The sequence below is a fragment of the Lagopus leucura genome, unplaced genomic scaffold, assembly GCF_019238085.1.
Source record: "Lagopus leucura isolate 7727_CA_CO unplaced genomic scaffold, USGS_WTPT01 Super-Scaffold_100004, whole genome shotgun sequence".
Lineage (NCBI taxonomy): Eukaryota > Metazoa > Chordata > Aves > Galliformes > Phasianidae > Lagopus > Lagopus leucura.
The window spans coordinates 36,497,902-36,525,168 of record NW_024962264.1 but is presented as its reverse complement, the minus strand read 5'-3'; the positions used below and the strand labels follow the sequence as shown (position 1 = coordinate 36,525,168).

General features: G+C 36.8%; 1 protein-coding gene across 41 annotated transcripts in view; it reads left to right on the top strand.

Annotated features, from left to right (window-relative positions):
- ANK2 (ankyrin 2) overlaps window positions 1-27,267 on the top strand; it is a 306,380-nt gene that overhangs the window by 173,325 nt on the left and 105,788 nt on the right. For 33 of the 41 annotated variants that reach the window (XM_042870754.1, XM_042870755.1, XM_042870756.1 and 30 more), the window contains 6 exons: window positions 4,804-4,902; window positions 5,971-6,069; window positions 20,524-20,622; window positions 24,191-24,376; window positions 24,857-24,880; window positions 26,991-27,089. In XM_042870754.1, the coding sequence (XP_042726688.1) occupies window positions 4,804-4,902; window positions 5,971-6,069; window positions 20,524-20,622; window positions 24,191-24,376; window positions 24,857-24,880; window positions 26,991-27,089 (606 nt within the window). The remainder of the gene's footprint in view (window positions 1-4,803; window positions 4,903-5,970; window positions 6,070-20,523; window positions 20,623-24,190; window positions 24,377-24,856; window positions 24,881-26,990; window positions 27,090-27,267) is intronic. The other 8 variants (XM_042870772.1, XM_042870741.1, XM_042870777.1 and 5 more) reach the window with 1 other exon arrangement.

Here is a 27,267-nt window from a genome sequence, read left to right as displayed (position 1 = left end):
CAGATGTCTGTTTTGGATTGTCTGAGTCCCTGTATGCTAGGCAAAACTTCTCTCTGTGCACTGGATAAATCTGTTTTTCCTGAAGACATTGATTATTCTCTGGATCTTTTCAAGGTCTCCTGCCTTAACAAGACTAGAAAACATGATTTCTTAACCTTTGCCATCTATCATGGATGTACAAGTATTTTAGCTTCTTGGAAACTCCAATTCTAGTGCCATACAAAAAATTCTGACAAAATTTCTGAAGTTGGTACGCTTAGCTTTCCATAACTAAGACCTTCAGCTTCCATTGATTAAGCATCGCTGTTGTATTTTAGGTTTTATTAGGAGTGCAAGCAGACTCCTGTTCTGGAGGACAAGAAATAAGGCATGAGAGCTGCTTTACTCAGGAAATGCAATTTATTTTTAAAGTGAGATATCTGCACAGTCTTTCAAACATGAAGCCCTCTCTAGTCAGTTTTTTTTCCCTCTCAGTGTAATGCTATTTTAGACGCCAGTTCAGTAAGCAGTAAATAACGTTAAGAATAAGCTTTCCTGAAGAGACAAAACAAGATGCTTTCTTCAGTTTTAGTGTTGCTTCTCAAACCCTAAATTTTTTTTGAGACCTGTCTTTATAGATGACAAAAGTATTTTCCCTGTTTAACACTTTTCAAAATTTGATGGAATTTAATACTTCTGAGTGTACTGAATGCAGGGATTATTTTTTAGTTAATCGTGTTTTGTTGAATGCTAACTTCAGCTCATATCGCATCAAATTATTGTGGATTTTCTTCCTTTAATCTGGGATTTGGCACCATCGTTTATTCGGAAATCGGTTATTCTGATATTTCTTTGTATCTGGAGAGATTTAGAAATGTCTGTGGACAAAATTTCATAGCTTTAAATAAAATCAAATATATAAGTATTTTATATCTAGTATTTTATAGGATGAAAAACTGATAGACATTAGAAATCTGATTCCTTTAGAGCTATTTTCCATAGGTAGTTCAGGATATGGTTACCATTTCTTGTTAATATAACAATCCTTGCTTCTGAAATATTTGAATCAGCACTCAAAATATTGACTAGATAAATGAACTACAATTTTGCATACGTGCATACATGAAGCCCTTTAACTTCAGCATTCAGGTCTAACAAAATTCATAGGTCTAACAAAAATTAGACCCACAAATCTGGCAAGACCAAGAGGTAATCAGCTGTCACCAAACAGAATTGGTGGTACAAAATGCAGGGCACCTTAGTGTTACCATCCCTTGTCTTTGAGGTTTGTCCATTTCTACGTTATTAAAAATGCCTTCTTGGAAGGAAGTACTTATGATGGATTTTGACATTTGTTCTGATTAAGCCTTCTATGTTCACAAGGAGTGTATGCACAGTCTGATAGCTAGGACAGAGGAGAGCTTTTTATAACTTACATATTTTTGGCTTTTGTTCTCATTTTTTTGACTTCTTTATAATTTTGTTGGTGTCTTTACTGCTTTAGTTTCAGTGAGAGAAAGCATCAGCTATTAATTACTCTGTCATTTAGTCCGAATGGAGAGCTGCTGACATTCCCACTAGTGCTAACTATAGACTGAAGTAGCACTATAGTCATAATGAGGTCAATATTGTCACATGTTGTTAACTTAGTAGGTTAATTCATTTTTGTGAATTCGTAGGCTACAAAGTAATATAAAAGGAGAATTTTCATAATCTGAAATTATTTCTTTTACTTTCTTTCTTTTACCACTCTTTTTTTTAAATCTCTTTGGGATATTTTTAGGCAAAACTTCAACAACTTTTTGAGTGGAGAAATCGATGCCAAGTTCTCTGATGTGCCCTCTGCCAAATCATTCTTGAAAAGATGCTGACCACATGTGCTCCTCAATTCCCTGAGAGATTTATTCAAATGAGACTATTTGCAGCAACCTTAGACTGACACCTATTAAAAATGGAGAAAAGTATTTGACTTTAACAAAGATAGCAATGCTGCCTGAGGATGCATGCAATGAGGATCCAGTCCTGCTGCAACTCAGGTCAAAGGCAAAAGTACTGTGGAATTCCTTGGATGTTTTTCAGGCAATAGCAGGGAGACTTGGTGCCAGTCTGATGAGAAAAGTTGACTGATGTTCCTTGGACCTTGCAAGAAATTTGGAAGCTTTTCTGTTTAGTGAAAATCTGAAGGGTAATGCTACAGTGCATGCTGAAAGCAACAGTGGTGCACATATATGCTGGTAGCTCCCCATGGGATGTGAAATGCCAGAACCTCTAGCTTAGTGGCAGAGGAGCGGAAGGACCAAGGGAATCAGGCTCTGTAGGGAAACATTTGAACAGCCAAGCTTGCAAGGCTTTCCATTGTATTCTTTTATGAGAGTGAGGTTTATAAATGAGCCTCCAAAAAAGGTATTTATGTTGCATATACTTTGTGGGGAGAAGCAGTCCAAATGCCATGCAATTTTGCTCAGCAGACAACTGATTTAATCTCCCCCCCCGCCCCCACCCACAACTCTTTGGTAGGCATGAGAGAGAAAAGGGAAGTGTCAGAAACCTTTGTTTTTCTAAAATACAAGAATGCAGCTGACAGGAACGGAGGAGTTGCATTGATTAAATCTGAGCTTCCATCATCATAAGTAGCAGAGATCAGCCTTGTGGGCCGGGAAATAATTACAGCATTGGTGCTGATTACAGAGGAACAAAGCTTGCTTTAAGGCTTCAGTCCTGCTGGCCCTTTGCTTTCTTTGTACATGGTGCATGTTAACTAATGTAACAGCTTGTTCTCAATGGTTTGCAACCAGAGGCATGTGAGTTCACATAACTTGTGTAGGCTATGCAATGTTCCAGGTGCTGTCTGTTGTCTGTGGAATTCAGTCTGCTTCCAAAGAATGAAAAAAAGGCTGATACAGGTGGTAGAAACACATCCGCTGTGTCCAACAGTAGGGTGTCAGATTTACTGTTCATACTCTCATGGAAGGTGCTGATGACTGAACAGTACTACTACTCAGGTGTAAAAACAGGTCTTTGTTCTCAAAAATACTGTGTATTTCTCACAAAATACCACTCCTAAACTAAGCTACTGCAGACAGTAATTATGGTTATGGTATATTCAGCAGAGATTAAAAAAACAAGGCAGATTAGGGCTGCCTGAAATGTTTTCAGCTTGCAGAAGAATGCACTGACATGTGCAGTGTTACTCATCCTGATAATTATGGTCAACCTCATCATATAAATTTCAACCAAAAATATATTCCTGATTCTGGGCATGGCACTACTGCTGCTCTGGGGCACTGCAGCTCTATGGTAGGACTGTTCCTCTGGAGTAAGAAGGATCTAGTTACTGCTGCTTCACTTTCATAATGGGATTTGAAACCATATTTCCCATTGATGTTTACTAACCACCAAAGGGTATTCTTCTTTGTCTGGCAGCTTGTGAACGTATCCTTCCTTCAGTTCCTTTACTTTCCTCATTGCAGTGTGTTTGTACTTCTGAATTTGACCACAAACTCTGCCTATGTTGCAAGCATGAATGTAGAATTAAAAATTACTTCAGAAATGTGGCTGGATCGCTGTGCCTGCAGCCATTGGAGCAGCTCCCATTAAATGCCTCCTGTGAAGTGCTAAGTGCTTTAAAATCCCACTGGGCATCATGAGCTTGAGCTGCCACTGAGGATGGTCAAATAAGACACCAGAAAGCTGCTTGGTTATTTTGTAATTTAAATGTCTATGAGCTGCTGTGAGACAAGTATAATAACTACAACAGTGCTAAACCTGCTGCAGGTTACTCAGATACTCAAGTATTGCTTATGATGCTTGCAATATGGAAAACAGCAGAATGCTTGAGGGTAGTGGCAGTATCAGTTGCTGTCACCTGCCTGATGCACTGTGAAAAGTAACAGGATTGTGAAAAATAGGTTGGAAATTCTGTTATAATAGATTGTCATTTTATGTTTTTCCCTTGGATGGAATGGGAATACTAGGAAGAGGAGGAAGATATAGTTTGCATGGACAGAATTAATAGAAGATAAAGTATCCTACTTAATAAGAAAAGAATTTAGCTTTTATTTTATTGTTAGTTGGGGTTTTTGATTGTATTGAGTTTCTTTTTCTATTTTTTTTTTTTTTAAATCCCAGCTCTCATTTAATTAGATTTATTTTCCTTTTTGAGTGAGGTTACAAACCTGCAAAGTTTAGTGAAAAAAAAAAAAAAAATCAACACAAAAAACCAACAACCCAGCAGATAGACTACATTAAAGATCAGTATAATTTGGAAACCACCATCAACAACTGTTTTGGTTTATTTTTTGCTACCAGTCTTCTAATTGATACCTGATATCCTAGGGGTAGGGTTCAGGACAACTATATCAGCCTGGAGGTATCTTAATTCAAGGCACGTTTTGTGTAAATTTTGCCAAGTCTTGTGTTTTCTCTATGGTGGTAATACCTCAATGAAGATGGTTAAAGCTACAGTCCATAGAAAAATGTTATGCATTCCAATTTTGAAATAATGGGCTCCATGGAGATACTCAAGGTAGTAGTCTGGGGAAATGTGGAACTGTAAGAATGGAAGGATTCTCTTAGGAGTGTTTTCTGGATGAAAACGTGGTTTGTTTTGATGCCTTTTGTTGCTATGAGAAAAATGTTATTGGAGAAGCTTTGTCATGTAGTGCCTTGGCTTAACAAATCATGTCCAAAATATCTGACTTATGTAGGCAGTCAGCTCAGAGATGTAATAGTAGTCCAGCAGCTAATCTTTTTATACCAGAGTAAGGTGGGAATGTGTATCTTCAGAACTGATACTTGTAATTGATATGGCCCTTGTGCTTACAGAATGGGCTCAATGCTCTGCACCTGGCGGCTAAAGAAGGCCACGTGGGACTGGTACAAGAATTACTGGAAAGAGGGTCGGCTGTGGATTCTGCCACTAAGGTAATTTACACGTATGCACATTTATTCTCAAAAAGAACAAGTCAAATATATGGGAGAGGTTTAGAAAAAAAGTACTGAAGTTGGAAAACTGTAAGTACTTCACTTGTATATACAGTGTTGCTTTTATATTGTATACTGTGAGTCTGTGTTCTTGGCTGAGGCTTGTCAGTAGTAAAAGCAGACAGAAATAACTGTTTATACAATCTGTTTGCAGGGGAAACATTGTACAAGTTTCAGTGATGCCAGTTTTTCATTATTTCCAATGATAATTGCCCATTACATTCAAAGTGATTATAGCTTAAGATGGTGTGTTTTTTCAGATCTGTGAAACCTGATAAATAAGTATATCATATCCAGAGCCTTTTTACTCCAGGGCACAGTGTAGAAAAAACTATGAAAACTTGTTTTGCATTCAATCTTTCCACAGACATGGGTACGTCCAAACCATTCAGTCAGTAAGCTATTTGTCTGTGGGTAGTAAATTCTTCGTGATGCGCCAGATTTTTTTGCTTGATTGATGAAATGTTTGATTCCTAGTGTCTGAGCAGACTGGTTTTGGATTCACTTAACACCAGTGTGACCCTGAAACGCTCTTTGCTTAATGATTTCTGATGCAAGGGATCTCCATCAAGGTTGACAGTCAGATCTTCCTTCCATTTGGGCACTGCATTAGAAAATTTCACTTCACATGTGGTTCATAGCTTGAATTTTGGGACTCCCTGGTTTCAGCAGCTTCCTTGTGGGTGTTATTGCTGGAGCTGAATGCAAAAAAGCTGTTAGCCCATACTAAACTTTACCCAGAAGTTTGTTCCAAACCCAAATCAAGCTCTATAATTTCAGTTAAAATTTTTGTTGGAATGTTAGTGTTACACAGCCACTCCAGAAATCTTCATGGCTGCAGCTAACTGTTCAATCCCATGTGATGCTTATGGAACATCATGGAATTATGAGGCAATATTATACTAAAAATTGAAGGCCTGCATGCTAAATATTGTGAAAGAGCTGCTGGTTTAAGTGATTCCTCAACAAAAAGGTTAACATCTTTCATCTTTCTTCTCTTTTTAACAGAAAGGGAATACCGCCCTGCACATTGCATCCTTAGCAGGACAAGCTGAAGTTGTCAAAGTTTTGGTTAAGGAAGGAGCCAATATTAATGCACAGTCTCAGGTATGATACTATTTTTTCTTCTCTCATTTAAAAGTTACTTGGTGATATTTCTTTACTAAAATAGATCTGAGATACCTGGCAGAGATTCCAAATCTTTCCATTGTTGCCACACCCGAGGAATCAGTCAAGTTAAGCCTTACATGCCAGTCACTGTTAAGAAAATAAATAACAAACTGAAGTTATGTACTTGTTGCACTATATGTAAACTTACATTTTTGTTTATTGAGATCTTTTAACAATTTCTAGTGTGCTTTAAGAAATAGTTTCTGAAATTCTTCAGAACGTCAAAATGTTTCATCATATGTTTTTCTTGAACTTGGTAAGCAGTAGTACTGATCATAATTTCTTAAAGTCTTGATTTATAGAATTGCTTTTCATGGTTATTTGTTGGCTAAACTTCTACAGATAACTCAGGCTTCTGAAGTCATTATTTCTATGATTAGCCAGCATTTAAATCAAAAGTTTAGAATACACATTTGAGTTTAGGTAATTCACCTTGTCCTGGCTGGCAAACTGACTACAAAAAGAGCCCCACTTTTTTGCATTGAAATGAAGCTTGTGTACTCTTCTAAGATGTACCAGACAAGAAGGAGATGTTGCAAAGGCTGACTGATGGCCAGCTCTTCTCAGTCTGGGCAAGGCTGTTGTAGCAGTTGCCTCCCTGTTGAGATTTCAGAGCTGTAAACAACGTGCTTGATTTTTAGGGAACCACATACTTTGAAGTAGCTAGATGATGGTTTCTTTTTCAAGGTAACTGTTGCCAATTCCTTTGTCCTTCCAAACAGACACCATATCAATTACCATAGAGCAATTCGTCAAATTATTCTAATGTGTCTTTAAGAGGCATGTTATTTCCTCTATTTACAATTAGGAAGAATTTATCAAATTGATTGTTTGTAAATTGTCCTATGATAACTATCTGTACCTATGAAGAAATGAACAGATGGTATAGATAAGGACTATGCCAAGCATACAGAAGCTGCCATCTTTATTCCAGCAATATCTTTCTAAAGCATCTGATCTGGTTGTGATATTCTCAGAAATAAATAATCACACTAAGAGCATTCCAGTTGAGTTTCAGTGCATCATTCAGTGACTGTAAGTACCATTTTTGCAGTTAAAACAAGTGATGCTTCAGGGGTAGATTAATTTCAGATTGAATTTTCTTAGAGCTTACTATGTATAGGCTAGATAGTGATGGTTAGCATAATCTTTCTGGGATTCATGTGCAGAACAAGAAGAGAGTAATCTGATTAAACAGTGTAGCTAGACTCTACTTTGGTTGAAGAGAAATTCAAGAAACAAACTAGACCTGTGTGTAATGTTTTTTTCAATCCTAGTCTGTTGAGCATTCTCTTATCCATAAGAATGAGAATACAGACAAGTTTCTGAAAGGATTTGATATGTTGGAGCCCATCTTAAGTCTGGCTAGCTTCATATCCTGCTAGCCCACACCTAGGAACCTTTTTTTTTTTGCTTTTTTTTTTTTCCCCTGTGCAGTACAATCAGGTAAAGTAAATAGAGGCCAGTGTATGAACTATTAAGTCTATAAAACAAACAAGTATGTCAATACCTTTGTTACACTTCAGTCCAAGACTCTCTCTGTATTTCAAAGTTTATTCCATTTTTTGCTGAAAAGCTGCTGTTAATGTGCTCCCTCAAGACAACTGATGGTCAATTATTCCCCATCCTCCACTTCCATTAAAGATAAGCAGTACTGTAATTCCATTGTTGAAAAATTTGGCAAAATCCTTTCATAATGAACTAATTGAATTAATCTTGCACACATTTTTCAGCTTCTCATTGTATAAGAAGATAAACAGATGTATTTAATGTTAGGATTTCAAGCAAAGTAAGAGAACTCATGGTAAAAATAATTATTATGAAAAATAAGTCCTCAGAAAGTCTTCATGAAGGTTTTTCTTCACACTTGAGAAAGAAATAAGTTGTTTTTCTAAATATGAAATCCTGCTAGAATTGGAAATTGTTTTCACAGGTATTTTGTATACTATCCTAGTTTTTAAAGACGTTTATTGTTAGCATTGAATGTTCTACGGAGTACGTGCATACTGGTTAACAGGCATTTGCTGCTTGAATTACCACACAAGTGGGATTAATTCAGCAGATAATGACACATTTGGAAAATGACAATAGGCAACCTGGCATAAGCTCTTCTTCCTGCCTACTGAAACCTGCATCTACATGACAGGAGTTACTTTTCAGAATAATGCGGAAGGGATGTGATGTTACCAAGATACTCCACAAAACATTTGCAAAGTGGAGACATTTTTATGTGTAAGAGAATGCAATCTGAAGTGAAATTCCAGAAGACAAATATAAACTTGTCGTTAATCAATAAAGATGAATTGGAGGATTTGATTAGTGTTTATAAAATGATAATATATTTTAAATAAAGAGTCATAGCATGTAAAGCAAATAATTCAGTTTTATTTGCAGTGGGTTTTTTGCCTGGCACTGTAAATTTGTAGAGTCTTGGTAGAACATCACCATCTCTAGTGGCTCGTTAATTTTTCTCTGCAAGGGGAAGTATATTGGGGGGGGGGGGGGGGGGTTGTAATGAGAGGGTTCTGTGGAAGCTCCTAGTTCAGATTCTGCACTGACTTGCTGTCTTAATGTGATTTCTTGATTCTGGGTGAATATAATGAATGCTGTTGGCACCTGAGTACTTGTTGTCTAAGCAGTTCACCGTGTAGCTGCTGGTGGATGATGTAAATAGCAATAGAGGGCCTGTACAAGAACGATGATACCTAATGGATTATTCCCCACTGCTGCTCACTAGTTCTTTCCAGACAGAACAAATTCTACTATCGTATATCTGTTCTGGATTTATGCCATATTGTCTTCATTTAAAAAGTCTCACTCGCTTGAAATGGAGAGTGAGTCCTTAATGCAGTGTGATCCAGCTGCAGGCCTTTTGGTTGCATCTCCCTGCTGCCATTTTGCAGAAGGATAGTTAACAGTTTCTTGAGGAGCTCCAATCTGGACAGGCTAAGAGCTCCTTCTATGCCTCCCGCACTCAGCCACAGTGATCCTGACAGAGCTGCTGCCATTTCCCAGGTCTCTATGCCAGCGGTTTCTGCAACTAACCTTCCTGGTTTGGTCTTCCTACCCCTGCTACCAGTAGGAGCAGCTATTGCTGCTGCCAAGCATCTTCAGGGAAAGCTGTCCCTGGTACGGATCATTCCTTCATACCGTTTCCTGGCAATAGCCCTGTCAGTAGCACAACAGTAAATGAGTGTGAGTAGAGAGAGTTGTATGACCTAGATCTGTCAACTTAGTAAGTGTTGGATGCACTTTGGTAATATCTGTTGACAGCATTCAGCATTTTGAATACTATTCACAGTACTACATATACATAATACTAATACATATGTGTTTTCACATATGTGTTCCTATGTAGCTAGTGATTTGAATATGAATGAACAGATGTTGCCTGTATTATGAGTGGAAAGAATGCATGGTTTTGGTCAGAGCTCTGAGCAGACTGCTAAGAATTTGCTTCTAATACTGGGTTGCCAGAGACTTCTCACGTAAGATTAAATTAAAAACTCATTTTTCTGTATTTCCATGCTCTATGAGGTTCCCTGATTTCATAGTTGTGTTCAAGAATCACATGCATCATAGACAGTAAGTTTTAAAATAAAAACAAGAAAAGCAGAATTCAAAGCTAATAAAGAATAAAAAATGTTGAAATATAAAAAATGATTCAAGCGCATGTAAGTACAGCTGGTTGAAAAAGGAAAATACAAAGTTACAAAGGAAAAGGAAAAGAGAATTCAAGCATTCAGTTTTCAAGAATTCAGTTATTTTCAGGCATACTCAGATTACATATATATATTTATTTATTTATTGGTCAGGAAATATGTAATGGGTTAAAAGACTAAGAAAAACAGAAATCTTAATTGGAAAGAGCTTAATTAAGAATTTCTGAAGTGAACAAAAACAGAAAGGTATGGAATAAAAACCTGAGAAATTGACTGAAAGGCTCAGTTGCTCCTTCTTACATTTTTTCTCAATTCCATTTTAAAAAATAGATGCTATATCATCACTCTTAAATCTTTCAAGAACAGTTGTTGCAATTGAGAGTGTATTAAATTCTTTCTTTGGTATCCCTGTTATTCACAGTTATTGTTTTTTTTTAGGCCCCTGCTAAACACTATTTGGTGATAGTGATTTAATGCCAATGAAGTTACTCAGTTTGCTCCATAACTTCCTCCTTAAAGAACCTGGTATCTGTCAAGGTCATTTGCAGTGATGAGAATTTGCCATTGTGACAAAAGTTCTACGCTGATCATAAACCGATGGATAAGAGAGTATTCTAACCACAATTTTTTTCAACTTAATGTTTTCTTTTCCCTTTTCCAGCTAAATTGCATAAATACACTGGCCTTTATCAAAACTTGTCACAGATGACTTTTGAAATACCACACTGATTTTCCTGTTCCTTATGACAACAATATAACAGAATTATCTCAGAAAAGGCTATTTAAGAACATTGCAACCACTGAGATTACAAACTCCATCTGTGCTGAGACTGTTAAACACTCAGGACTTTGATTTTATGGATTTTAGTTTTTATTAGATTACTTTGCTTTGCCCTTCAGTTTTATGATGGCCTTCAGAGCCATTATTTTGTTCCTCTTCCTATCTTTTCACAAGCCTACTCCTTTTGAGCTAACACGTCATCACGTCTATTTTTAGAAAAGTAATTTCTATTTTGATACAAAGCCTAATTGCACAGTGATTACTAATTGAATGACTCCATTTTCACCTGCAAGCATATCATTTGAGAGCTGACATCTTCCCTGAGTATGTTTGAGGGAAATGCTGAAATGAGGGCAAATCCAGAAATGACCACAGAAATCTGGAATTTAATGGTCCTTTTCAGCACACCAGCAGTTATTTGGCTCAATTAGTCACCTTTTGCTACAAATATTTTTTGAAACAAACAAACAAACAATCCACATCTATATAGGGAATATTCATAAAGCATCCACTTGGTTGCCTGCTCATGGTTCAGTGAGCAGATGTCGATATGCTTCATCATATTAAAACTTAATTTCTCCAATTTATTTTTTTATTTGACTGTGATTTTTGATTATGTATAGATCTGACCAAGCTATAGTCATTGAGTATATAGAATCTTGTCTAGTGATTGGATGGTACAAACTATAATATAAAGCAGGTAACAGATTTAATGTGGATTTATCAAAAATGTGTTGGTTCAGGCTTGTCCTTTGAGATGTGAATAAATTTCCTTGCAGAGTAGAACAAGCTCAACTGATGGCATGATAGGATCTTTAGCAATATTTACCTGTGTGGCTGATCTGCTTGATACCTCTAAATTTCAACAGGAAATTCAGACAACGCCCTCAAGGGCTGTTGAAATGTTGCATTGTGCAGAACCAGGTAAGTGGCAGTGGCCACTCATCACTCTCTATTAGACACACGCATACACTTTTGTCCGGATCATTTATTGATGGATTTGATGGATGATTTATTTACTTATTTTCATTTTGCCTGTGCATTAGAACAACAATACTCCATAATCTTCCTCTCAGTAAATGTCTATTTTTGCAGCGTTTGAAATTCTTGGGCCAATTTTTGATCTTCTGCCCCATTTGAAGTAATATCACTAAATTTACTCAATCTAACCTTTACCTTTAATGAATTTCTGTTCCTCTGCTATTAGTTTCTCTTGAAGTTGGATTGTATCACCTTACTCATGTATAGGCATCACAGATGTCAGATAACAGGAATATTAGTCTTCTAAATTTGATGACGTTCCTATTGCAACAATCTTAGTAACTGAGTCTCCTTGTAGAGAGAGTCTCCCCGTCCTCTGCGGCAGTAGTGCTGCGATACTCTGACTGCACAAACCATATCAAATGGATCTGTCCTGATCTTCCTCTGTTCCAAACAAAGATTACATCAAAAAAGATTACATCAAAACTGATGTAAAGAGTTGTACCTCATAACATGAGGTGATTCAACAGATTTAGAATGGTTGATATGAAGAGCTGAAATGTAAAGGAGGAAATATATTTCATTCCTGTTTAGCAACCTCTAAGGAAATTATCATATCCTGGAGTTGTCTAAAAAACAATACTCTTCAATTTTAAAACTTTGACACCTGAGTTTAGAGGGAAACATGTTCCATATGAGATCCTAAATTTGTGCTTTGACCACAGCTTCACTTAGGAGCCCTTGTAAAAGGAGGAGCCTACCTTTTAATCATCAGATTATTTAAAGTGACCCAGATACAGAAAGCAAGGATTAGATAAATCAGTCCTCCCCCAGGCTGATCTTGTTATTTAAAAGCCCTCTGGTTTCCTTTCCTCTATATCCTTCTCTAAGCTCATTGCAAACACATTAGCTGAGAAATATTTTTGTTTAAATTTGTTCCCATTAGATTTGCCACTTCCTTTTTCAAAATAAAGAGACTTAACTATCAGGACCATTTGAGTATTCTCACCCAGACTATTCATCAGATTTGAGAGATCTGTAGAGCAGCACAGAATTCCCACCCTTACTATGCTTTCCCAGAAATGAGTGATAAGAGATCTTGTTAAGTGTCCATATTCAGTGTTACCGGTGAAGGGAGGATTTAGATGATTGTCAGAGAAGCTATCTGCTTGTCTCTCTCAGGATGTCCCAGGATTTCCTTTACCATGGATTGCTCTCCCTGTGTTTTGCAGAGATAATCTTACCTTCAAAACAAACCATATTTGCAGAGTATTTGGTAGTCTGCTATGATAAAAGATTTTAATTCCACCAACTGGGAATTCTGCTTTTATGTCAGTGTATTCAGAGAGACAGATTCTTAGCTAGTATATGTCAAGGGGAGTATTTTAGTTGCAGCTCATCATTGCTAATGTAATAAAGGATCATGTCCATTATCTCTTCACTGGAAAAATAAATAAATAAATAAATAAATAAATAAATAAATAAATAAAAATAATGGAATTACCTTCTGGAGGATTATAAGGATTTTGAAAGATGTAATGCAATAAGTAAAAATTTAACAATGAAATAACAGAGTTATTTGTCCTCCAAGTTTCAGCTGCCTGTCTCTTATAGTGATTATCAGTTAATGGAAAACAATGATCTTTAAGAATGACTGCAGACAGCCATGCAAGTGGAGCTGAGCAGAATGTCTGTGAATGCAAGACAGCAGTGATGCTTAAAGATTTGCAGGGAATAACAAGATAACAGTGTAAACACAAAATAATTATAATTGATATTTATGTGCATTTATGTGTGACAGTTTCCCTAACAATTAATGTAATTAATGGGAAAATAACCCTATGAGGATGTCCATTTCATGATGTCCCTCACAGAAGAAGCAGTGTGGTGATCTAGAAGTGCAGGATTGACTGGCTTTCACTCAAGGGTAATGTATCTGAATGCAGAGATTGTTTGAGGAAAGCAAAACCCAGATGCTGATTTGGAAGACTGCCCAGAATTCAAATGCAAAACTTTGCCTCTGCTAAATTGCTGGGCCCTAAACCATGCCCGGTAGCAAGGTTATATTTCCTGATGCATGACTAATCTGTTCTCTGCCCATTATTCTCCATCAGCTCAGCTCCTATTGCAGGCTTCCTCTTGGTAAAAATGACACTTTCAAGGCACAGAACATCTTGATTTCTGCCTGTCTGTGTTTCAGATGGTTGTTACTTTGCTGCTCCTGAGGAGAAAATCGTGATATTTGAAGCTGCTAAAAATAATTACTGTGCTGTTCACATTTGTCGCATAAGCTAGAAAGTGGCTTACAATAAATGCTTCCCAGGAGGGGTGTTCTGGGAACTACAAGGTGGTAGATAGTGTTGCCTGAACTTGCACCTCAGCTGGAGTTCTGAATGATCACTCATGGACCAACTTGATGAACAACACAAACCCTGACATCATTAATTCATTGTTTTTACAGTTATCTCACTGGTTAAGTACAGAGTGGCAACCATTCAGTATAACTAAAAAATTAGTGAGACAGGTGAAGAGGTATTGTTATTTTCTGTGGCATCTTCTGTATCACTGCATATCCATTAATTTGTTTATTTAAGTAGTGCAAATTATTTGTAAGGTCTATCATTTCAAACTTTGTTTAACTGTTTGGCAGTTAAATGCAGAATCATCAATGTCTCTAATCTCAATAATTCCAACCTATCTCATAAACGGATTTTTCAGCTTTAATTTTTACAATCTATAGGGCCCTTGTGGTCTAACAATCTGCTATCTGTAATTAATGTAAGATTGTTACCAAAATGATGAGCTTGTGAAATTGTTTTACAGTAGATCAGAATCTACTGTCTCTACTTTGCCCTTATAGCTGTGCCACTTTACATCAAATAATTTTGTTTGCAGATACTTGCCTCTAATCTGTTTATTGTGTTGTTTACTAGCACTTAGCAACTTTGTTAATAATGGAACAGCTACCCCTGAAAATGAATATATGCTAACGTCTTGTGTCTTTCTCATTTTGAAACATTGAGTAAACACTCAAGTTAGAAAACAATGTGCATTTAGAATAACATATCTACAGTATTTAATTTAGCTAGTTGTTGATGTATCCAGAAGGTATTCTTATTGGCTGCTTTTCTTATAACGTGGATTTGGGACAAAATAAAAATGCCTTCTGTGAAAGTCAAGAGTAGGACTTTAGGAGGAAAAGTTCCTTCTCCAAAAGAGTGGCCAGGCACTGGCACTGGCTGCCCAGGGACATGGTGGAGTCACTGTCCCCGGAGGTGTTCAAGAACCATGAAGGTGTGGCACTCAGGGACATGGTTTAGTGGACAGTATTGGTAGCGGTGGGTGGTTAGATGAGATGATCTTAGAGATCTTTTCCAAGCTTAATGATTCTGACTCTGTGATTCTAAAGCACTGTTAGGGTCACAGCAGTGCATTCAGTGCAAGAAGACAGGAGATGAACAGAGCATATGTTCCTCAGCTTTTCAGGTTTGAGCCTGGTCTTCTCTCAAAACCAGAAAAAATCTGAATTGAATAGTGTTGGTTTTTTTTGTATTGTTTGTTTGTTTTTCGTTTTGTTGTTGTTTTTTTCCCCACTACTGTTGTTTCAGTGTTTCTTGTTATGATAGTAGGTAGAGTCATACTTACTGCTAGAGAACTCGAGGAGGACATACAGACAAATATCAAACTGTCTTCTGAGTATTGTAGTAGTATATTTTACACAAATAGGTCTTATGAAAAAGCAGTTAGAGGTAAAATTGAGCAGTAATAAGCCAGTATTTGTCACTCCTCAGCAGCGTTGATCTAAATTCTTGGTAGGTGCTTCATGTTCACTGAAGAAAAAAAATGCAGTAGTTTTCTCAGAGTTTTAGATGTTTTCAACTTTTGAAACCCTGCTGAAATGTCTCAGTCTAAATGCAGAAGTTTACAATCTGAAAGTTTTTTAATGCATTTGTTATTACGCTCTTTATATTGACAGTTCTAGTTCTGATAGTAGACATGTTTATTCTGATGGCTAAGATGGGATGTAGATGTCACTGGTTTGGTTTAATATCTGGGAGAGTGCGGAAACAAGGGGCGTGAATTGTATGTCACTGAATAAAGATTTCAATCAGGATCTTGCCATTTTTGTTTAAGTCAAGCAGTATTCAGAAGAGTAGAAAAAGCCTGAAACAGTTACTGAATTTTAAAGGTTTGAGCAGTGATTATGTTCTTACTGTTTAAATGCTATGGTCATTAATAAGAAGAATTTATTATCGGAGTGTGCTGTCTTATGACTAATCTAAGCTTGTCTCATCTTGTCTCATTCATATCTCATCCTTTGTGCCAGTGTTTCTTTCATTTTGAAACTGGCTTGTGTTCTAAGAGTGGAAAAAGAAGGAGACACAGGAGGAAAACTAGAATTAAATTCACAGAAGCTTCCCTCAGGTTGGATAAATTGCCAGGTCCTACAATGGAAACGAGCAACCCAGAGAAAACCAAGCTTGCGCAATATTTTGCTCACAGCATCTTTAAATGTCACTTGAGAAATTACAATTAGAGAATTGTATTACAGATTACAACAAAATGTCTAACCACTTTGGTTTTCATTTGTGACCTTGATTGATAGCTTTTCATTTCCTTGGTGTGAAGCAAAATTGTAGGATAAAAGATAATCAAGATTTCGAACCAAAAACCCATAGAGTAAGATGGAGAGGCATGTGAGATAACTGGCCTAGGTAGGACTGTGTGGGCTCCTTACTTGGTAATTATATCTTGAAGAGTAACTAGGAATGAGCATTTGCTTTATATAAACAATTGTGCTAAATGTCAATTGTCTTTCCTAGTAATTTTAGTCTTCTTTTAATACAGTCTTCAACAGTTCTTGGAGGCTTTTAAAATAAAATATTTTATTTGAGTTTGTTAGCTCTTTAATCACAGCTCTCATATGTCATCATAAGTGAGGCAAACTGAGGGGAAATATTTTCATCTGTTTTCTCTATTTCCCTCATTAGCATGCAGGATAGGATAAAGGATAAATGTGTGTGTATATATATAAATATATATATGTATATACACACATATTTCTATATATGGACAGATGCTAAGGGCTGCATACTCATGTGGGTAGGCCAGTCATTCAGAGTGGCTACTGAGACCAAGTTAGAAGATGTGTACTTCCAGTCATTTGGTACTGCGTACAAAGAGCTTGATTCTTTGAAAACTTGCCCTAAAATACAGCTAAACTGGCTAAGCTGTGTGGTTTTCTCAATAATAATCTCTTTTAATAATCTCTTTGCTTCTTCCGACTGTGTTCTTCATTAGGGCTTGGATAGCATTTAATGATACAAATTCGGAGTCATATTAAGGCTTGCCAATTTGCATTATTAGCTTGAAGAATCATTGAGAGCTAGTCATTTTCTCAAATTAGCAAGTAAATAATTGAATGTAGTAGAGAGAATGGGGCATGAAATATACTCTACTTGCTTAGTGTTAATTTCGCATAATAACTTTATACTGTAGAAGTAAACATTTTTCAGTATGTATTTGAGGGGATAATCAAATCTGAGTACTATGTCCTCACAACAAATACTCTGATGAAATCATTTTGTGAAAGTGAATGTTATATATCATTACAAAATAATTTCTGTTTTTCATATGATGCACAGAACCTAGACATGCAGACACAGCAGAATTATGCAGTCACGCTTTGAGAAAACAAGAAGAAAGTGTATTTCTTCTTTTCCTGTCATATTTAGTTACTATAGTCTCCATTTTTACTTGAATTCTGGAATGTGTTGATACAGCGTGAGCTTATAAGCTCAAGGAAAATGTATTGTAATAAAGATACTTTTCCCTTTCAAGGCCCAATAAAACTTCTGCATCCCATTTACATACTAGTACAAGCAAGAGAGAGGTTGTTGTCCTTTGCAGTACATCCATGAAACATCGTTTGTGGGTTGAGTTTGTTGGTAAACACTGTGAGTAATGAAACAGAAGTCTAGGGTCTTCAGTTTCCAGAGGTCTGGTATCCAGAACTTTGAAATACCTGTAGAAGCAGAACAGAGAAACCTAGTGTTGGTATGTAGCTCTTTGAAACTAAAAGATGAGAAACAGGGAAGGGAATTTTAGATCCAAGAAGTAAATAGAATGGAGGGAGGGATATGCTTTTGTTGTGGGCATTTCCATTTAACTGAAGGTCTGTCTGAGAAAAAAACTTGTTGTGTAGGAGACAGACAGAAGAGCAGGCACACCATAGCCTGTCAGAGAAACTGTGCTGAGTGGGAGGAGATGTGGAAGTCCTGGAGTCCGGGAAACAAGAAAAAAGGAACAGCTCCAGCAGGGCTAACAGGTTATCCCACTGGGTAGAGCTCTGCCAAGGACAGCGGTAATGTTGGGAATCTCCTAAAATAGGAGTCTCTGGGCAAGAGCCAAAAGTGCTGAGGTCAGGAACACCACAATTAGAAGGTCTGAAAGCAGTTCTTCACTAAGAAAGCAAACTTCATCCTGACTGTGAAAAAAATGAAGCTTGGCCTTGCCAGAGGATAAATTCAGAGGAAGCTTTTCAGTATGTCTGGTGTAGGCAATGTTACAAATAAAACTCAGCATGCTTTTGCAATTTCCAAGATAAGAAAGATTTTAAGAAAAAATATATGATAATTTTACACTATAAACAAAGTTTGAGGGGAAAAAAAGAGGCTGTGACTTTATGTAGGCAAGTTTCTTTACATGCATTTGCTGTAGTTACAGGTAGGACTATGACACGTTAGGAGAATATACCTGATGTAGTGGGCAGTCTGTGGATCAGTGTTGGGACTGGGTGGGTAAGCATATAGTATTTCTAAATGATAATAAAATCTTATATGTATTGTGTATGGTGTTCTAATCCAAGGTTTATTGCCCTGATCCTGTTCCAGTAATAAGTTTTTAATCAAATAGATTTACTTTGGCTTGAAAATTCTCATATTCTTTGCATATATGAGTGCATGTGTGATCCTTGTATTCATCCATACAGCATTCAATGTTAGAAGTATCTTGCAAAATGCATGAATCATTTAAAAAATGCTACATTATACTTCAGTATTAGAATACTAACCAAGCATGTAGAAAATTACTGCTAGTTACAGGTTAGTTGCTAATAGATTCTTTCCAGTGTGAGAAGGAAAACTAAAAAAGCAAACCAGCTTGGTTACCTGCAGTTTTCTCAGTGCTGTCCTGTCCTAGTGCAATTGAAAGCAAACCAATCTGTTCATAATTCCTACTGCCAGCTCACTTCGTTAGCTTGGCAGTTCTCTGCACACGTGCATGCTGGCCTCTCTGCCACCATGACAGAAATGGAAGAGGTGGTCTTGTGTTCCTCCTTTGTGCCTCTGGTTTACTGCTTGTAATTTGAGGGCAGGAGAGTTGCCCACCAAAATACCATTGATCTTACTGTTAAGGGGCTTTTCTTGATGTCTATCCTGAATTTTCTTTGCTACAACCTTAGTAAATTATGCACTTTTCTATTTGTTTTAGCATTATCAATATGCAGAACAAGTCTTTCCCTTCCTCTTTGAATAACGTTATCTTTTCCCCTTCGGTTTTCTATTTCTAGACTAAATAACACCAATTACAACAGTTTTCTTAAAGAAAAGTAACTTCCCTATTTTGATTTTTACAGTAGCACAGTGATTGTCTGTGTTACAGCAGGATGAGCTCAGTGACCCTCTGGTAGTCCTTGTGACCTTCAAGTCCTTTTCTGCGAAATTCTAACTCATTTTTCCCTATTTGCCCAGTTTGCTAATCCTGCCAAAGCATTGAAACTAGCATTCAACCTTGTTATGCTGCATGTCCATCCCTTTTTTCCAGGGTAACGGGAACCTTTCAAATCATGTTCTTCTTGTGTGGTGTAATTGCAGAACACCTTGTTCATGCTGTGTGTAACTAATAAGAGCATTCAGTTCCATCTTCCAAGTAATTCCTGAGAATATTGGAAAATATCTGCCAGAGACAGAGGCTTCCGATGCAAGATACCCAAAATGCACACCACAGTTTTGGCAATAAATTGCTCTTAACAGTTGTTAGGTGTAATTTTTTAATTGTTTATGTCCCAGGATTGTTGATGGAAATACTAGAATATTACACAAAGTCGTATTAAAAGAGATGCTACAACAGGTGTGCTATATGTCACCACCATATGCAACATACATAAAATTTCTGAGTAATTGTCTACATTTGTAATGTAGAGGACAGCTGTAAAGACAGCTAAAACAACTGTGTTCCCTACTGACTGAAAAAAGAGACTTCATTTAATTGGGAAATTAATTCAGTGTTTCCATAGCAAGTTGGCTTCTCTGAAACAAAATTCTTAGTTACCACAGTATTTGCATTAATTCTGGTTAGAACATATTTCTAATGAATTTCCCCTAAGATATCTGCTCTGGATAATACTTCCTAACTTGGAAGTATTATCCAGAGCAGATTCTTCTAAGTAGACCAGCTTGTTGTATGGTCAGAAATGCAGTTCTTATTTTGTAAGGCTGAGGTTTTTATGTTATGTTTGCTATGTTTTATGTATTGCAGAATTTTGTGTAATATATTAATCCTTTGTCATCTCAGCTCAGCATGTCATGAGATACGGACTTTATGTTCTCCAGATGATGATGTCTTTGGTTAAGTTAATGTAATAAAGGGGTGAAGATTTTACTTTCCTGTCATCTTTTATAAAAGTTTATTTTAGCTTTACCATCCTGGAGCCATTGACAGCAAGGTAATTAGTGTGCTCGCTGCTTCCTGAAAATATATCAGAAGAAAATGTGTGTGAAAGTGTGTAGACTTTTGTGGCTTTAAATGACATTAAAATGTTACCATACTAAGTTAAAAATACTTGGTTGTTCTGCTTATATACTCGTAACAAGTTAAAAAGCATAAATACGTTTTTAGCTGTATCATAATTTGGGCTTTAATATCACTGTTTTCTCACTACAGTATTTTCTCATATTTTCTCCCTAGAATGGTTTCACTCCATTGTACATGGCAGCTCAAGAGAACCACATTGAAGTGGTGAAATATCTCCTGGAGAATGGAGCCAACCAAAGCACAGCTACTGAGGTGACTTAGATTTTTCTTTTTTTACGCTCTTATTTTCCCTTGCCTGTATATTCAGTGATCTGAAGATCTGCAGATGGAGTATTTTGAGAGCTTTCAGTCATTAATTTAGCTGAGTTGTATTTATGGATTTTTCACTTTTTTTTTTTTTTTTTTTTTTTTTCCCCACAAACAAACACATTAGATGGACAAACTGTTCTGGTAATTGTGAGAAGTCAAAGAATGAAATCCAGCCTGAATTATTTGACAGCGAATCATCCACTGACTTTAGCGAGCCCAGGATTTTTCACCTTTAGTATATGCCCATTTCTTCATTCAGCTTCTCGGATATATTTTTGAAAAATGAATGAAATTTTGAAATGAGTTCCCAAAGGATGTAGAAATTATAGGAGGCTAAGATGACCTCAATGGAATGGTATTGCCAGGTGAGTTAGGAGCAGATTGATCATAGGGTAAGTGAAGAGGTACAGCCTTTCCTCTTGAACAGTCACTGTTTCAGATTTACATCTTTGGCAAATCCCATGAAAACTGAAGCATCTAGGAGTGCCACCACCTGATACTATCTTGTGCTGCTTCTCTATTTGTACAGTAACATCTGGGCAAAAATTGGTGAATGGAATTATTATAGCATGTGTCTCCAAATCTTGTCTGGAGAGAAATGGGTCTCATGGGGAAGATAAATGACTAATGTGAATTGCATCGATGAGCTTACCAGGGAATGTGTTGGTTATCCTCACATAGTTTACTTCTACCATCAAATCATGTGGGAATAAGTGTACAGAAAGATGGTATTCATTGCTAGGATCTGGATTTCACTGCCTGAAGCAACTTTAAAGCAAGCAAAACAGATGCCAGTGGAAGAGATGAATCTCCATCTCAAGAGCTTCCTTTCACAAATGAAAGGCTTTGGGGACAATGAAGGAAACTTCTAGATAATGAAGAATGTATTCCCCCGACTTCTTGTTACTCTGCTTCAGCCAAATCTTAGTTTGTTCTCAGCTAGGAGAACAAGTGACCAGACTCTGTGCTACAAAGCTTATTGGCATCGTGTTTAGTCTATATAAATGGAAATGCAATGTGAAGTAGTAACAAAAAAAAAGTTCCTCCTCTCTCAGAGAGCTTCTTCTCATGTCTATTACTTTTCCCTAGTCTGTACAGAAACTTACCCATTCCAGATTACCTTCACGAATGGATACATTCAAGATGATGGTGCATTTATGCTTGCTTTCCTTTTCATTAAACTGGTCTGCTAGTGTTAACAGCTGCTTTACTATCCCTTCTTTCAATGGATACTGTACCATTTGATGACAGCTCCTGAAATAATCCTCTTGAGGCCTGCATACACTGAGATCACATTACATTGCAGCTTTCTGAAATATGAAGTCCTATGTGGTCACCAGGCAACTTGGCAGAAGCACGCCTTTTGTGACCGAGTCGCAGGGGATCTTTGGCTCTCCCAGGGCCCAGCCTGGCTACAGCGTGCAGTCACCTGCTCTCAGTCTTTCACCAAATAGCTTTTATTGACTGTGATGAGGAGCAGTGATCATTAGATTACAGGAACTGTGAAGATGATGTGGTTACAATTCATGTGGCCTCTGCTTGAACACAGACATCAAGGCATCATTGGAATTTGTAGGGTTGTCTGATTTTGTAAAAAAAAAAAAAGACAGGGAAGGAGAAAAGCCAACTGGGCCCACTCTGAACTTGAGTCCAAGTCTGTCTTCTGTCATCAGAAAAGTCAGATCTTACTTTTGTGGCCTGAAAAGTGAGGTCTGTCTATCCCCTTATCACTTACCTAGATAAGTTTTGGTTTCAAACCTTGCTCAGGTGGTGTCTTTAGTGATGCGAATATTAGTGAAACCTGTATTCAGTAGAAAACTGAGCTGCTATCTGCTTTCACATGTGCCCTGAATTTAAGTCTTATGAATGGAACAAAGAAGTGATACATTGATAAGGTGAGACAGCATCAAAAGACTTTGGAAGGACATTCTGTTTGACCTCAAAGACAGACTGTTCTCACGTGAGGAGGTGGAGAAATGAAATACTTTCTCAGGGCTCCTGTTAGCCATGCTACCTACAAGTAAAAGGAGGGACAATGCAAGAACGGCAATAGCTGCTCAGAGAAAGATGGAAGATAAAGTGGGACAAATCAAACTGTTGATCTTGTGTTTGAAGCTCTGAAACAGGCACTGCCTTTGGATGTACTTTATTCCCTCTATTTTATGTGTCCTTCACTTTATATGTGTAGGTACAAAATCAGAGTCAGGATGATCTCAGTTTCATAGGGCCTCTAATCCAGGATTTGTTCTCATGTTTCCAGAGGCAAAAGGCAAATGCATTAAGCCATTTCAGCACCTAATGTAGCCCCAATCTCAGAATTATCTCTGCAGTTCAGCTGTTACATCAGCTGTTCACTACATTTTATTTCACTGTACAGAATTTAATCTCTATTACAGAAAGAAACTGTATGAGTATAGCTGTTACAGCACACTTACCCACAGTTCAGCGCAAAAGGGAGTGAGTGTTATTAGTTTACTAGGGGAGAAAATTGCTTTGGCAATTCTTCAGATGCTTCTTTCAGCATGTTAGCACTCATTCCTTTCCGACTTATCCTTTATTATTTTACATCTTCCTATTTTCGTATTCCCAGTCAGTTCTATCTCTTTCCTATGCCTTTTACAATGTGTCTTAGTTTGCTTAGGCAGTTTGGCCATAATAAACTCTTCAGCTGTTCCTTCTGATCTACACATGGAAAACTTTGTTTTATTCCCTTCCCTTTTCGTAGCACTATTATCCACCAGCCTTCTTGTCACAGACTCAGTTTGTGAGGAACCACTGCTGCTTGTGGTTTAGCTGCCTTTCAGTCTAGCATGTGAACGTAGCATATGTGCTTAGACAACATGCAAGACTTGAGCTTTTAGATTTATTGTTTTAGGTATAGTTTTATAGATGAGGTACTTGAGCAGGCAGTACTTCAGTTAAGACGCAGGTTTTGAGTTTTGATACATTTTAAAGTATTGGGAGTTCAGGGCATGTGTGACAGAGCATGAAATTTTGAAAACAATTTAAAAACAAATCTAAAAATACAAAGGAAAAACAGATTTTTCTGATTTCCAGAAAAATATATAATGTTTTTCCAGTTAGAATTTGAATAAATTACTAAATATTAGCTGACTTTTGTGAGTTATAGGCCATATATAAACTAGAATGGGAAACAGAAGCAAATGCATCTGGAGATATGTTTTCTTTTCTTTTGCAAAAATATTGCTAGAATACACATTGTGGTCCATTTTATGATAATTAGGACAGATACTGTAGAATGATCCTTCGCCTGTACTTAAACAAACAAAACTTTGAACTAAAAAAAGCATTCTTCTGATGTGTTTGAAGTCACATCTGGATTAAAATGTTGTGCCTCTGATGCCATTTCACTGGTGAGCATTGTGGTGTAGAGGCAGAAAAGAGCTGGTGATGTGCTTAGCATATTTCTGTGTGTGAACAGTGCCGTGCAGTTCGCTGAAGCCCAGTGTCCTTCATCTTACTGAGTATATTTTGTTTTTTTCTCTTGCAGGATGGTTTTACTCCCTTAGCTGTTGCTCTGCAACAAGGACACAATCAAGCAGTGGCTATCCTGCTGGAAAATGACACCAAGGGGAAAGTGAGATTACCAGCTTTGCACATTGCTGCCAGAAAAGATGACACCAAATCAGCAGCGCTCCTACTGCAGAACGACCACAATGCCGATGTGCAGTCCAAGGTAACATAATGCTGTCCTACAGGAAACAGGGCACTCATGTGGCTGAGTGCCAACAGGCAGCCAGCTTTTGCTTCCTTCATCTAAAGGGTTGAAGGTAATTTCTTCTGTGGGGAAAGATGAGTCTCTAGACCAGTATCACCAGTAATGTTTCTACTTCTGTCTTGTTTAGCCACACAGTAATTACAAGCTACACATTTTTTTTTTTGCTTTTTGTTTATATCTCTCATTTCAGTGATAACCAACTTTCTCTTATTATTTATAAACCAAAGAAATATGAATGGAAGCAAAATCACTGCTTCCCTATCAAATAGGATACTGGTTTATTGCCTGTGGGAAAATAGGTTATATTTAATGTTAATGCATGCTTGAATGGCTTTTCCCATTATAACAGCATAACTCATTTCAAAAAACAACTTAGTTCTTGGTTTTGCAGCCAATCTTTAATATCTTTCCTCTTTTTCCCAAACCATGCTGCATCAGATGATGGTGAATAGGACGACTGAGGTACCGAGATCAAAAATTTTTAATTATTCTTTCTATTATTTATGATTATTTTCTCTGCTCTGTGACAACATTTCTTTATTATTTATCACTAAAAGTGAAGTTGTGACTTTTTAAATCTATAACACTTTGTCACTCAGCAAACCTGTTATTATTCATTCTTTGTCTTAGCATTTCTTTTTATTTGTGACTGTTACCATATTAAGTAAACTTCTCAGAACTTGCACTCAGTTCAAAGAAACCTGAAGTGTGTAATGGAACTAGAATACTGGAGGTGTTTCTCTAGCTCAAGTAATTTAATTATGACAATGCACTTACTTGGCATAACTAAATTAAGGTATATCTGGCTGAGCCAGAAGCATTGTAAAATACATTTTGAGTAGAAAAAATAATTGAATCCTCCAAGGTAAAAAAAACTTGTTCAGTGCATCTGTTTACTTTTACCATTGTTCTTATTGTGATCTTTTTCAATGAAGTTTTCAGAAGTCCTTAAAGGATAACACTTAGTACATTTTTTTATACTGATGGAATGTAATGACTCTCTGAGCATGTCCGCTAAAAACGTTATGTCAGATTGACTAGAACTGTGATTTCTCCCTTAGTCATTATTGTCACATTTAGGAAAAAGTAGTATTTCCTAGAACGCAGTCATTGTTTGAATCCTGCCTTTTAAATAATCATTTCTTTGTTAGATGAGGAAATGAATTTTGAATGTGTGCACATGTGAATGTGCTCTGCATTTGTTTTGTGCATACATGAGCAAATTGCTATGAGGCAGCCTGCAGTGGGAATTGAAATGGTGACAGCTTCTTGCTGCCATCTGCCTATGGACATGTTCTTTTACAGTAAATGTAAAGCAATTAACAACTTTTTCACTGGCCATTCATTACGCTACCTCTAAGTACCTTGCATTTGTCACAGAGCAAATACATGTGCTGAGAAGTTGTATAAATACAATATTAATTCACTCTATAACTTAATACGGTATTGTATTTGTGTGTCTACAGCCTCAGTAGACATTTTTCTGGTAATTTACCACAGCAACAATTTATGAATTTAATGACTGATTTTACTTAGACCAGGATCACCTGTGAGATAGCAAAACAGTTAATGGAAATAGGTTAAAATAATAGGCTGATTGCTCTATCAAGAATAAAATTGATTTCAGGGTGCAACATCTGTCTTTATTCCACATTTTTATGCACTTATTTAGACACTTCTTTATTCCATGAGCAGTTTAAAATAATAATTGGTACACTGAAAGAAAGGTTTTTGAATAAACAGCACAGTCCAGAAGTGAAAAGTATTTCTCTTTCCCATAACTGTCAGTAAGACTGTAAGATCTGATCAAATCAGTGTAAAGCTCTTCAGGGAAACCTTAAAAAACGAGGTCCTTTCTACTTGAATTACTTATGAGACTAAAAGCTTGCTGGGTGTCCTACTTTCTTTTTTATTCTGTTGTCAGATAATTCTGTATCTTGTAAATGAAGCATGTTTCACCTTCTAGTGCTCAAGTGGCAATACGTAAATCCTGTTTTTTTCTGATGTATAGATCGCAAAGTTTCTTCAGATCCTTTCAGATCCATAATGTATAAAAAGTGAATAAGCATGGTTCTTAGAATATTCAGTCTGTTTAGCAAAGTTTCTCATGTAGACTAAACTCCTGGTATTGAATATCCTCTGCTTTCTTTTTATAAAAGAAGGAAATGTGTTGTCAAAATTTGTAATTCTTTGATGAGTACAACAGAAGTCCAAGAACTTGTGCTGACTTTTAGGCAAAATTGCTGAACAGATGCAGGCTAAAAGCCCCATGTTATTTCTGAATTGTAGTAAGGAAATTCCCTTTATTTTCTTTAAGGATGAATGATATATTAATGTTTTCTGTGATGAAAGTTACTGACCTCTTATTGGCTTGCAAAAAATAAAAGAAGGAAGCACTTTTGATAATCTCCCATGTGAAAACTACATGCTCTGCCTGAAAGACTTTGCTATATCATAGGTGAACTCAATAAAAACACAACTATTTGCCAGCAACTTTTAAAATCAAGTTCTAGTAAAGTTGATTGTATTGTATACATTGATTTCTATAAATAAAGATTGTTTCCTTTTGTAGAGTGGCTTTACACCTTTGCACATAGCTGCGCATTATGGAAACGTCAATGTGGCAACGCTTCTGCTAAACCGAGGAGCTGCAGTTGATTTCACAGCAAGGGTATGGAGGAGCTTTTGTTTCTTTGAGTCGTAATGGCCTATGAAGGTGGGAGTGTATCTCTGTGTAATTCCTTGTCAAGAATAAGTGAGGAGCAAAACAATGCTGAAATTCTATTGTGTTTAAAAGTCTTCCTTTCCTTCTTTCCTTCTTTCCTTCTTTCCTTCTTTCCTTCTTTCCT